The sequence below is a fragment of the Myotis myotis genome, unplaced genomic scaffold, assembly GCF_014108235.1.
Source record: "Myotis myotis isolate mMyoMyo1 unplaced genomic scaffold, mMyoMyo1.p scaffold_m19_p_3, whole genome shotgun sequence".
Lineage (NCBI taxonomy): Eukaryota > Metazoa > Chordata > Mammalia > Chiroptera > Vespertilionidae > Myotis > Myotis myotis.
The window spans coordinates 41,061,274-41,075,209 of NW_023416335.1; the positions used below are offsets into that span (position 1 = coordinate 41,061,274).

At 40.2% G+C, this 13,936-nt stretch overlaps 1 protein-coding gene across 12 annotated transcripts in view; it reads left to right on the plus strand.

Moving 5' to 3' along the window:
* The window catches only part of DZIP1 (DAZ interacting zinc finger protein 1), a 71,296-nt gene that overhangs the window by 31,530 nt on the left and 25,830 nt on the right, over positions 1 to 13,936 (plus strand). For 11 of the 12 annotated variants that reach the window (XM_036300172.1, XM_036300170.1, XM_036300178.1 and 8 more), the window contains 4 exons: positions 323 to 447; positions 3,450 to 3,611; positions 6,732 to 6,869; positions 9,318 to 9,380. In XM_036300172.1, the coding sequence (XP_036156065.1) occupies positions 323 to 447; positions 3,450 to 3,611; positions 6,732 to 6,869; positions 9,318 to 9,380 (488 nt within the window). The remainder of the gene's footprint in view (positions 1 to 322; positions 448 to 3,449; positions 3,612 to 6,731; positions 6,870 to 9,317; positions 9,381 to 13,936) is intronic. The other variant, XM_036300180.1, reaches the window with a different exon arrangement.

A 13,936-nucleotide genomic window follows, 5' to 3' on the forward strand; every position in this document is an offset into this window, starting at 1 on the left:
CAGGCACCTCGAAGAAGGGCCCAGGGTTATTCCTTGTCATCATTAATGCTCCCTGAATGGGTGCTCATACTGTCTCTGTGGGATAATCCAACCTCCACAGGGTGGCTGGAAGAATCTGCTAAAAACAACTCAGTGCCCAATAATCCAAAGGACTGCAAATAAATGCTAAGTAGCAAAAATTGGCTCATGTGGCAGAGAAAAAGTAGTCTCCCAAGTAAGAGCACTTTCCTTTGTCTTATCAATAGAACTCTACCCCATAGTTTTCAGATAGGTTTCATATACATAGGTTTCGTAGTTTAACAAGATGTTTCTGTTGCAACAGAGTATAAGAAAAAGGAACTGACCCATAAGCTCCAGAATGAGGTGGACATGTTGAAGGAGCAGCTGCAGCTCACCAAGTCTCAGTTAGAGGCTTCCCAGCACGCCCACGCAGTCAGATTCTCTGAGGTATGAGACCAAATTTCCAAACAATGGTCTGTGGGGAAGGATTGGCAGTAATTCCTTTTAAATGTTTTGTAGAATTCACCAATGAAGCCATCTCGTCCTGGGCTTTTCTTTATTGGGAGTTTTGTTTGTTTGTTTGTTTTAGGGTGTTTTTTTTACATTTTTTAAAAAATATATTTTTATTGTGTTCAGAGAGGAATGGAGAGGAGAGAGAGAGAGACAGAAACATCAACGATGAGAGAGAATCACCAATTGGCTCTCTCCTGTATGCCCCCTACTGGGGGGATTGAGCCCACGACCCAGGCATGTGCCCTGACCGCTGGTTCCTGGGTCGACGCTCAAACACTGAGCCATGCCAACTAGGCTGTTGGGAGGTTTTTGGTTACTGATTCAATTTTCTTACTCCTTATTGCTCTGTTCAGATTTCCTATTTCTTCACGATTCAGTCTTGGTGTAGGTATGCATGTTTGAAGGATTTTACCCATTTCTTCTAGATTGTCCAATTTGTTGGCATATAATCGTTCCTGGTAGATTCTTATTATCCTTTGTAATTCTGTGCTATCAGTTGTAATGTCCCCTCTTTCATTTATAATTTTATTTGAGTCCTCTCTCTGTCTTGGTTAGTATAGCTAACGGTTTCTCAATTTTTATTTTTTCAAAAAACCAATTCTTAGTTTTGTTGATCTTTTCTGTTTTTTTCCTATTCTCTATTATATTGATTTCTGCTCTAATCTTTATTATTTCCATCCCTCTGCTAACTTTGGGCTTAGTTTGTTTTTGTTTTTTTAATTATTTGAGGTGTAATATTAGGCTGTTTATTTGTGATTTCTTTTTTAATATAGTTGTTTTTAGCTATTAAAATTTCTTAGAACTGCTTTTGTTGCATCCCATAAGTTTTAGTATGTTACTTCCATTTTCTTTCCTCTCAAGATATTTTTTTTTAAAGATATTTTTATTGATTTCAGAGAGGAAGGGAGAGAGAGAGATAGAAACACCTACGATGAGAATCATTGATTGGCTGCCTCCTGCGTGCCCCCTACTGGGGATTGAGCCCACACCCAGGCTTGTGCCCTTGATCAGAATCCAACCTGGGACCCTTCAGTCCATAGGCCGATGAGTGGACCGGACCCTTCAGTCCACTGAACCAAACTGGTGAGGGCTCAAGATATTTTTATTTCCTTTTTTGTATATTCTTTGATTTATTGGTTGTTCAGAAGTGTGTTGTTTAATTTTCACATATTTGTGAATTTTCCAATTTTCCTCCTGTTACTAATTTCTAGTGTCATACCACTGTGGTCAGAAAAGATGCGTGAGCCCTGGCTGGGTAGCTAAGCCCGTTAGAGCATCGTCATGATATGCCAAGGTTTCAGGTTCAATCCCTGGTCAGGGCACATACAAGAATCAACCAATAAATGCATAAATAAGTGGAACAACCAATCGATGTTTCTCTCTTTCTCTCCCTTCTTCTCTCTCCCTAAAATCAATTAAAAAATTTAAAAAGATGCTTGATATAATTTCAGTCTTCTTGAATTTGTTAATACTTGTTTTGTGATCTATCCTAGAGAATGTTCCATGTGCACTAAGAATGTGTGTCTGCTGCTTTATCTTCTGTATATGTCTGTTAGGTTCATTTGATCTATAGCAGCAATTTTCAAACAGTGTGCTGCAAGAATTTTTAAAACATGCAATATGCAATACCTAGCTATTTAGTCAGGGGCACTGACCTCTTTTCCCTTAGATTGTCAAATTTTAAAAAAAAATGACAACAGCCAATACAACACTAGCCATCTGGTGTGAATGAATTAAAATTATACCTTTTTTTCTGTCAGATCGGGAAAAACATATATTTTTTGGTGTGCCACAGAATTTTAGTAATCAGTTTATATGTGCCATGAGATGAAAAAGGTTGAAAATTGCTGATCTATAGTGTTGTTCAAATCCTGTTTTTCTTCATTGATTTTCTATCTGGATGATCTATCCATTGTTGAGAGCAGGGTATTAAAATCCTCTATGATTGTATTGCTGTTTATTTCTCCTTTTTGTTCTATTTGCTTTATATATTTAGGTGCTCCAATGTTGGATGTATACATATTTATAATTCTTATATCTTCATGATGAATTCACCCCTTTATCATTATAGAATGACCTTCTTTGTTTCTTGAGATTTCTTTTTAATGTAGGCATTTACAGCTCTAAATTTCCCTCTGGGCACTGATTGGCTGCTTCCCTTTTTTGGTGTGTTGTGCTTTAATTTTCATTCATCTTAAAGTATTTTCTAATTTAGTGAGTTTAAGAGTATATCATTCAATCTTCACATATTTTTATTTTTCAGTTTTTCTTCTATTATTGATTTCTGACTTTACTCCATTGTGGTTGAAGAATATAGTTTGCATGATTTCAATCTTTTACAATTTGTTGAGACTCATTTTGTGGCCTAACACATGGTCTCTTCTGCTGAATCTCCTATGTGCATTTACCAAGACTGCATATTCTGCTATTGTTGGGTGCAGTGTTCTTTCTGTATATGTTTGTTAGGTCATGTTTGTATATAGTTTGTTCAAGTCCCCATTTAAGTTAAAAAAAAAACCTGAAGATCATTGAGAAATCAAAGGCTGATTTGAATTTACCTTATGTAAATATGAATTTGTGTTTTGGAGGGTGAGATACCCAAATTGATATGGAATTAAGAAAGCCCCAATAGACTTGGTCTTTTAAAGATATTTACACGTTATATATTATTGCATGTCTATGCTACAAGTTCACAGATCATAGAACTCTTGATTCTTTGGGCATTTGTATTTTAAGGATGTAAGGATGTATGTTGCCTTTGGTTTGTAAAAATTGTTGTGTACAGACCTGCCGTTATATGAAGTGTTATTGCAAGCCTTACTGAAATATGCAATACTAGCTGACACATTTAAGGTGAAGCTGTGCTAACTGATTTAAGATTGTACATATTTGTTTTACATCGGAATTTTTAAAACCATGTTTTAAAATAATTTCAGGAATATGAAATTCAGAAAACAAAAGAGGAAGAATTCATGAAGTTATTTCATAGGTGGAAAGAAGAAGAAAAGGAGAAATTTGCTGATGAAATGGAAAAATTCAAGGAAATGTGTAAGAAGGAGTTTAAAGAATTAACTTCCAAGAATTCAGCATTAGAATATGTAAGTATTAACCCGAGAAGTCCTTATGGTACTGGTAGAATTGTTGCCTTGAAAGGGGTGTTAGAGCGGCATTATGACTACCTGATCCAAAAGATCCTTAATTGTGCCCAGGCCCAGGCACCCCTCGCCCCTGAGAGTCTTGAGGGAGCTCGAAACATACAGAAGACATAGCAAGTCAGAAAAGTAGGAGCTTTGTTCATTTGATTGGATGATAGAACAGGGTCCCTCTTTCGTTAGCCAGTTAAGTTTACAAAAGCTGAAACCATAAACCATTCCCTGAGTTTTGGAACTTTCCAGGAAAGGCTGACACACATCACCAATGTGGGAGGGAAAGGAAGCCAATTCAGAAAGACAGAGGGAGAACCTTTGCCAGGCCTGGCTGGTCTGGAGCGGGCAGAATGTGGCTACATGAGCCCCTCTCCCCTGTGGGAGTGGCCTTGCCCTGGTTACATGCATAGATGACAGAGACACGCCTCGCTGGGCTGGGACCTTCATCTCCTGTGAGCATCTTCTACACATGGTGGCCTCTGTCATCCAGCTAAGAATAATCTGAGCTTGCTGGACAGCGCAGTGCTAAGTGATCCTTAGGGAAAAAGAAACAAGGGACACAAGGGAAGATCTTTGAGCTCCCTCTAGGGGCCAACACATTGTATAAACGAAAACAGAGGGATATTTTGAGGATACTGCTAAGATCCTTCTCTAAAATGCACCCTGAACGCTCACATAAGGGTAGGCAAACCACCTGTGAACTAGATCTGACCCACCCCTGTTTTTGTATGGCTCTTGAGCTCACAAAGGTTTTTACATTTTTAAATGGTTGAAAAAGTCAAAAGAAGAATATTTCATGACATAGGGAAATTACATAAAGTTCCCATTTCAGTGTCCACAATTACATTTTTTGAGAACACAACCACGCTCATTCCTTTACACTTTGTCTATGGTGCTCTTGTGCTGGGCCCTAGAGTTGAGTGGTCATGACCAAGACCCTATGCGTCTAGCAAAACCAGAAATGTTTGCTATCTGACTCTTTACAGGAAGAGTATGACAGCCGCTGTCATACCTGTATAGGCAGAAGAGTAACAATTGGTGGAGGTGAAATGGATGTTTATGGTACTGTTCTTCCACCTTTCAAAGTTGTAATCTCAAAAAAAGTTGGGAGGAAATAATATCGGATGGCGCTCTGTGTCCTTTCTGTAGGGATTCCTTCAGGAAACTTCCTGTGGGTTCAGTTAGCCCCATATTACCTTTCCTTGGTTGCTGCTCTTCTTCCTAAGCATCAGCACCTACAGGCAGTAGTTCTGTCTCTATCCATGATTTCCTCTACCACCCAGGGCCCTCTCCAAAACTCATATTTGTGGCTCCTTCTCAAAAGGGCACCATATTACCCACAGGAGTGGCTTTTGATACTAACCAGTTTAAGACTGACTTCTTATGTCTTCCCCATGAAAGCCACTGCAAATGACCATTATTTTGCCTGAGATTCCCTCCATGGGCCTGTCCCCTGTTCCCTGCCCCTAAGGTAATTGTGAAATAGGACGTTTCCCCACAGCTTAAAAAACAAACCCTTCATTGAGATATAGTTCACATACCATACAGTTCACCCACTTAAAGTGTACAATTCAGTGGATTTTAGTGTTCACATACTTATGCAACCATCATCATGGTCATTATAGAACATTTTATTACCCTAAGAAGAAACCTTGTAACCCATTGACACTCTTCCCATACCACTCCTCACCCCCAACCCGTGGCAACCACGGATCTACTTTCTGTCCCCATGGATCTGCCTATTCTGGACATTTCATATAAATTGAATCATTACAATATGTGACCTTTTGTGAGTGGCATCTTTCACTGGGATAATGTTTTCAAAATTCATCCATGTTTTAATATTGATCAGTATTTTTATATTTTATTGCTGAATGATATTCCATTGTATGGATATACCATATTTTATTTGTGTATGCATCAGTTGATGGAATTTGTGATGTTTGCCCTTTTTGGCTGTCAACAGATTTTAAATGATTAAAAATAGGGCATTTTTTAGCATAGAGTTAGGTTTACAGAAAAATTGAGCAGATGGTTCAGAAATTTCTATATAAGCCCCCCTCTCCTACCTTGTGCATAAACATATCCTGACATCTTAAATTGGTGGATTTGTTACAATTAATGAACCAATATTGATGCACTTGTATTAATTAAAGTTCATACTTCTTTCCGATTTCTTTGACTTTTACCTAAAGTCCTTTCTCTGCTTGAGGATCTTATCTAGACACCACAGTACATTTAGTTGTCATGTCTGCTAAGGCTCCTCCTGTCTGTGACAGTCAGGTTTGTTTCTGATGACCTGGACAATGTATATTGTAGGATGCGCCTCTATTAGAATTGATTTGATATTCTTCTCATGGTCAGGCTGGGCTTACAGGGTCTGGGGAAGAAGACCTCAGAGTTAAAGTGCAATTTTCATTATATCACATCAAGGGTATACACAATCTAAATGATTTATGGTGTTGATGTTGACCTTGACCACCTGGCTGAGGTTGTGTTTGTCAGACTTCTCCATTGAAAAGTAATCTCCCCTTATTTCATACTGTTCACTCTTTTCAAAGAAGCCTCTATATGCAGCCCAGACTAAAATAGCAGGGAACTATTTGTTTATGAAGTTAACATACAGTATTACCTTCTGTGCTTACTGCTAGTAATTTTGGGACTACCATACAAACAAAGGGTAAAATTAAAATGTTATGTCCCTAATGGATTCACAGATGGGGTCCTGGATGAAGCTGGCCTCGTCACTAAATTACTAGTATCTTGAGAACTAGCTGTGTCCAGTTCCTCTGTTTCTGGCAACTGTTACATGCAAATCAAAAATTTTAAGACACATTGCCTAAGACTAGAAAGTTAGGTTTTCCTTTCCCTTTTTAATCCTGTGCATGTTCCTTTGTTGGAAGAAACAAAAGAAGAAAACCACTGGAAAGGAGAAGTAAGAGAATTACAACGAGCATCCAATAGGATAGTCAGATTTAAAACATGGGTACACGCTCCCCAACTTGATTTTCTGTTTCAGTCTTACAAAAATCTAAACATTTCTATCAGTGATTTTTGTATTTCATTTTATAGCAATTGTCAGAAATCCAGAAGTCTAATATGCAGATCAAGTCCAACTTAGGCACGTTAAGAGATGCCCACGAGTTCAAGGAAGAGCGTCCTCAGTATGCCCAGGATTTCCAAAATGTGATGCAATTTCTTGATAGTCAGGTATGTAAAAGCGGGCAATAACTGTGGCTGAGGCCTCACTTTTCTTAGTGAAGTAATTTACAGCAAGCATCTTCTACAGAAAAAGTATTTGTGTCTTTCAGTGACCATGAAGGCAGCTAATTCTATTTTCTTGTCTTCTAATACATGCATAATATAGAATAGGTGTTCACTAGCTGCTTGTTGATTGACTAACAGATGTGGATACAAAACAGTTGGCAAAATTCCTTCATTTTCCCTTACAATAATATCTAATTTGAATTGGTTAACATTATCTCAGTGTCTATTCAGATGTAGGTCTCAGTTTCAAAAGGCATGGAAAGGCATATGGAAGCACTAACTTTACTTTTAGAGCTAAAATACACAAACTGCATTGGTGAACTGATGACCTTTTACATTTATCAAACACTAGAGGCCCGGTGCACGAAATTTGTGCATTGGAAGGGGGGTCCCTCAGCCTGGCCTGTGCCCCCTTGCAGTCTGGGACCCCTCACTCCTTACTTGCTGCCTGCTCGCTGCTCCTTAGCGTTCAGCTCGCTGCTCCTTAGCGCTGCCACAGAGGTGGGAGAGGCTCCTGCCACCACTGCTGCGCTCAACAGCCATGAGCCCGGCTTCTGGTTGAGTGGGAGCACACTGTGGGAGCACGCTGACCACCAGGGGGCAGCTCATGCATTGAGCATCTGCTCCCTGGTGGTCAGTGCACATTATAGCAACTGGTTGTTCTGGTTGTTCCACCGTAATGGTCGCTTAGGCTTTTATTATATAGACTAGAGGCCTGATGCATGAAATTCATGCAAGAGGCTTGGCCGGCCCTCACAGCCCCGGCCAGCCCTTGCAGCCCTGGCTTTGTCTGGACATCCGGACAGTCATTCTGCTGTTCGGTCTAATTAGCATATTAGCTCTTTATTATATAGAATAATTGCAGTCACTTGGGAGTGAACCTCCATAAAATCAGCACAATGTTCACACTGGTTATTTGGTCATACTGGTTTAGGGGGACATTGTGTATTACCAGGAAACAAATAGAGATTAAAGTTTACAACCTCAGGATTATTTTAAAAAGCAATAATACCATAGAAGCTTCTAACTAATTTCAGAGAGAAAGCGGGGGTGAGGGGAGTGGGAGGGAGTGACTAACCAAGGAACTTTAATGCATATATGCATAGCCCATGGACACAGATAATAGAGTGGTGAAGGCCTGGGCGGGGTGGGTGCGAGGTGGATGGGGTCAATGGGGGAAAAAACAAACAAAGGGGGCATCTGTAATACTTTCAACAATAAAATTTTTTTTAAAAGTAATAATACATCATTTAAAAAATAAACATGTTTTTGAAATATGAACAGCGGTCACTGCAGCTTGCTTTGCCTCTCACATCTTGCTTCCCTCCCACAAATCTACTGTCCACGTTACAGCCAGGCTGACCATGTCACTGTCCCGTCTAGAATTTTTCCATGACTCCCTATTTTTCACAGAACACAGTCTCAAATCCTTTAGCCAGCACTCCAAGTCCCTGAGGATCTGGATCCAGCGTCATTTGCCACCTTTCTTGGCTTTCCCGTGACGCTCCCAGTGGCACCAAACAGCCATGGGCCCCCGTGGCATGCGGGTTTCTGCTTGTGCTCTTGTGTTCTCTGTCAAGCAGCTCCCAGTTTCAGGACCTGCAGTTTACTGATTCAGCTGGGACAGCACTTCTTCAGAGAGTTCAGAGAGAGAAACATTGATTCAGCTGCCTCTTGCACACCCCCTACTGGGGATGTGCCCTCAACCAAGGTACATGCCCTTGACTGGAATCGAATCTGGGACCCTTCAGTCCACAGGCCGATGCTCTATCCACTGAGCCAAACTGGTTAGGGCTCCTTTTAGTTTCTTAGGTTGGCCAGTTAGCACCAATATATTTTAAAACAAAATTTCATTGGAACACAGCCATACCCATTCATTTAGGTTTTTATCTATGGCTGTTCTGCTGTCACTAGAAGTCGTGACCCAATCATCTGGCTCCAAGAACCTAAAATACAGGGATGGGCAAAAGTAGGCCTATAGTTGTTCAAATGGAAAAAGACATGCAGATTAAGATTATTACAATAGCTTTATTAACTCAAATGAATGCACTGTAAACCTACTTTTCCAACCCCTGTATTTACTATTAATTCCTTCACAGGAAATGTTTGCTGTTACCTGCCTTCTAATGGGGGTGGGCAGGGGCTGGGTGGAGGGGAGCCAAGGAGGAGGGGCAAATGGGGGACATCTGTAATACTGTCAGTAATTAAAAAATAAATTTAAAAGGTACAGATGTGTTTAACCATTTTGACTGTATATATTCTAAAAATGCCTGCTAACATTTTACCAAATAGTTGGGCTTCCCAGGTACCCACTAAAAAGGAAGCTTCCATTTTGAATAGATTTCATTGTTACAGTTGCACATACATTACTCTTGTCTTACTGTTTCCTAGGAAAACAAGTGGACAGCTCGAGTTCAAGCTCTTCATCAAGAACATGAAAAAGAGAAGGATCAGGTAAGATTAAGAAACTACCCATAAGTTCATTGCAGCATTACTTACAGTAGCCAAGATGTGCAAGCAACCTAACTGTCCATCAATAGACAAGTGGATAGCCGAAACCGGTTTGGCTCAGTGGATAGAGTGTCAGCTTGCAGACTGAAAGGTCCCAGGTTCGATTCTGGTCAAGGGCATGTACCTGGGTTGCGGGCACATCCCCAGTAGGAGATGTGCAGGAGGCAGCTGATCGATGTTTCTCTCTCATCGATGTTTCTAACTCTCTATCTCTCTCCCTTCCTCTCTGTAAAAAATCAATAAAATATATTTTAAAAAAAAATAGACAAGTGGATAAAGAACATTTAGTACGTATCACAATGAAATATTAACCAGCTATAAAAAAAAGAATGAAATCTTGCCATTTGTGACAACATGGATGGACCCAGAATGTATTATGCTAAGTGAAATAAATCAGGCAGAGAAAGGTAAATATCATATAATTTCATGTGTAGAATCTAAAAAATGAAATAAACAAGCAAAACAAAGAAACTCATAGACAAAGAGAACGAATTGATAGTTGCTAGATGGGAGGGGGATTGGAGGATGAGTGAAAAAGGTGAAGGGATTAAGAAGCACAAATTGGCAGTTATGAAATAGTTGTGGGGATGTAAAGTACAGCATAGGGAATATAGTCAATAATCCTATATGATAAAAGCCCAGCGACCGAACGGTGGAACGACCAGAAAGACCAGTTGACCAGTTGCTATGATGCACACTGACCACCAAGGGGCAGACGCTCAATGCAGGAGCTGCCCCCTGGTGGTCAGTGCACTCCCTCAGTGGGAGTGCCGCTGGACTGACCAGGATGAGCAGTGCTCCCACAGCGGGCTGGCAGGCCACGCCCCCACCAGTGCACGAATCCCGTGCATCGGGCTTCTAGTATTATAATAACTATGCATGGTGTCAGATGGGTACTAGAATTATCAGAGGATCACTTCCTAAGTTATATAAAGGTCGAATCACTATGTTGTACACCTGCAAGTAATATAATTTTGTATGTCAACTGTATCTGGAAACAAAAAACAAAAAATAAACCAATGACCTATAAATGGGTCATTTTTGCAAAGAATATTTGCTTTTCTTTATAATTATGATAGTATTTTTTTTTTTACCTATAGTTTGTGAAGAAATGTATAGCAAAAATTAAAATTATTTATAATTTCAATACCAAAGATAACCACTGCTACTGTTACTTAATAAATTCTTTATTATTGAATACGTTTCTAATTTTTTCATACAGAGTGGTAGTCTAAATAATTTTTAAATAAAGGCAAGGATTGTTCACATTAAAATGGTTTTTATGAAAGCAAATTTTAATTATAACACTGATTCCCTTTCAGCCGAGTGTATAGAAATTTAATGGTCAAAATGATTTTACACTAGTGCAAAAATTGTTTATTTTTTCACTTTAAATTATATTTTGTAGCCTTCTGGATCCTCTGTGTCTATGTTTGTCTAAAACATGTTCTAGAGATAGGAATTCTGGGTGTTAATCAATTCAATTCCTGGTGAGAGCCCTCTTGCAGAAGGCCACTGTGTTCTCACATGGCAGAGAGGGTGTGGGTAGGGTGGGGGGAGAGAAGAAAGAGAGGGAGAGAAAGCTCAGGTCTTTTATTATAAGGGCACTAATTCCATCCCAGCATGAGGACCCTACCTTTAAGTTTAAGACTTCATCTGAACCTAGTGACCTTCCAAAGGCCCCATCTCCTAATACCATCACATTGGGGGTTGGAGCTTCAACATGGATTTTGGGGAACACAAACATCAAGTCTATAAGGCCAAGGGAAAGGGATTAAACAGGACTTGTGGTCTGGGGGTGCAGACTTGAGCCAATTTAGGTTTCTGCCTCTCACACCCTCCTCTGGCCTGGCTTTACATGTCATCAGCAACCGCTTAATCTAAGTAGGGAGTCCCCTCCCTTTATTATTCTCACCACTACTTCATGAGTGTAGCTCTGATCACTATTTTAAACCATTTTTTGCTTATTTGTTTACTTGTTTAATTTCTGCTTGTCCAACCAGATCCCTAGCCCTGCAAGGAAGAGGTTCTATTTTATAGTTCTCCATTATAATCCCAACATTCAATAATGTGCCTAAAAAGTGATTGAAACTCATTAACTATTTGCTGAATGAGTAGGGAAGGTTGCTAGATCTCCAAAAAGGGATCATTCAACCATGTTTCTGAAGATGGAGAAATGCTAATTGTAGGGTTCGGAAGAACAGGGATGAAAGAGTTGTCTGTCCGTATGAGCATGGTATTTGAACCCACGCCCTCTTACCGGCCCTACTTGTGTGCCTCACTGCCTTGCTTACTTCTCAGGTGTTGGGCACTAAGCCAGCTGGGGAGGGGAATAGACAGGGGCAACTTAGCCAGCTTTTCTGTAAGAAAGTTCTAGCTTTCTTTTGAGATGCTCAAAGGTGGTAGTTCCTAAAGAGGGTTGCCTTTCAGAGCGACCTGAGGCTCTTTTCCAAAATACACATGTGCCACTGTACAGCATGAGATTCCCCTTCCGTAGGTGAGTCTGGGACAGGCATATTTGGTTGGGGAGAAAGGGGAGGGACCAAAGAACCAAACCTGGACAGTTCTGTCTTGGATCCATGTTTTGAACCACTGCTCTTAGATTACTTGAAGTTCCTACTCTTATTGTTCAAGGCATCTTAAAGCACTGGTGTCTAGGGACAGGATTCGGGTCTTCCTGATTAATAGGGGTCAGTTTTAGTCCTTGGTCTTCTATGGAAAGCCCCTTGTATTCCAGGCAGCTGTGGGGAAGTCAGTGGCCTTCTGGCAGAACAGAATGCACGTTACAGTTTTACACTTGCCACTGCAAGTCATGATAGAGAGGACCAACTGTTGGTTCTGAGTGAGGCGCCTCATTGCACGGATTGGGAGTGTGGAGTGTTTGTGCCGCTAGGCTTTGCTGCTTCCTCGTCTGTTGGTTTTGTTTGTCCAGAAGCTGCTGACTTCTGCCTTCATTTCCCTTAAACCCTAACAGAGGGGTGAATTCAATCAGTTTAGTAATCTCTGCCTGCGACCTAACTATTAATTATTCCACATGATTGGTGCCTACTGTTCCTACAATGCACATATTGTATTTCTCTGCTTAAGGGAAGTTGCGTTTGCCAGCTTTTTATTGCTTTACCTAGAATTGGCAGTCGTTTTATTTTTATTTCTAAATAACACTGGTAGGAGTTCAAAGGGAGTCACAGATAAATGATGGTATACCCTTTTGACCCGATTGGGAAATTGTAGAATGGTCAGGAACGGGGGATGGCATGATGTGGACTGATAGGAAAAAAAGCAAAGACTTGAAGTGGTAGAAGGTCATAACAGATGGGCTCAAGAGCTACAGGTTTGTTGAAGTAATATCTGGCTATCCTTTGCTTAGATGATCACATTCCTCTCTCAGTGAACTTTTATGTAATTTTGTGGTCATTTTCCAATTCTAATATCAAAGTGGTATCATCCCTTAGGTTTTGCTATGTCCTCTTTCTTCTTGGGGCCTGGAACGACTCCCCATATTATTGATCCTAAACCTCTACCCAGAACCCCAGACATCTTTACTGGCTTTTACTTCTATTTTCCAGCTCAGTGTTTCCCAAACTGCTTTTGGGGGCACTCTTCCAGTTATTTGTAAAAATGTAGAGAAGATTCTTGACAATGTCCTCCTTGGGGGAAATTCTTAGCATCCGCTAGGATATGAAAGGTTATTTTCAGTCCTCACTCAGGTAACCTTTTTAACTTGGTTTAACCCAGTGTTTGTCCAACCTCATGCAAGCACAGAGCACCTCAGATGGGGGACCCTGCAGTGTATTGATTGAGAGCATTCACTTTTTGTTGTTGTTTTTTTAATGTGATTGAGCAGTGTTAGCTTCACAAGAAACTGAGCAGAAAGTACAGAGAATTTGTAAATACTCCTGCCCCCATACCTGGTAAGCACAGCCGCCCCCACTGTCAACATTCCATACCAGAGTGGTACATTTGTTACAATCAACGAATGTACATTGACACATCATTATCATCCAAAGTCCAAGGTTTACTTTAGGGTTCACTCTTGGTATTCTGTGTTCTGTAAGTTTGGTTAAGTGACATGCATCTACCATTACAGTTTCATACAGAATACTTTTACTGCCCTAAAAGTCCTCTGTGCTCTGCCTATTCATCCCTCCCTTCCCCCTAATCCCTGATCTTTTTACTATTTCTGTACTTTTCCCTTTTCCAGAATGTCATATAGTTGGATCCATACAGGATATAACCTTTTCAGATTGGTTTCTTCCACTCAGTAATATACATTTAAAGTTCCTCCAAGTCTTTTCATGGCTTGATAGTTTTTTAATGCAGAATAATATTCTACTGTCTGGGTGGACCACAGTTTATTTACCCATGCATCTAGTGAAGGGCATTTTGGTTGCTTCCAAATTTTGGCAATGTTGCATAAAGCTGCCATATACATACATCTGTGTGCAGGTTTCTGTGTGGACATGAGTTTTCAGCTCCTTTAGGTAAATACCAAGGGGCAC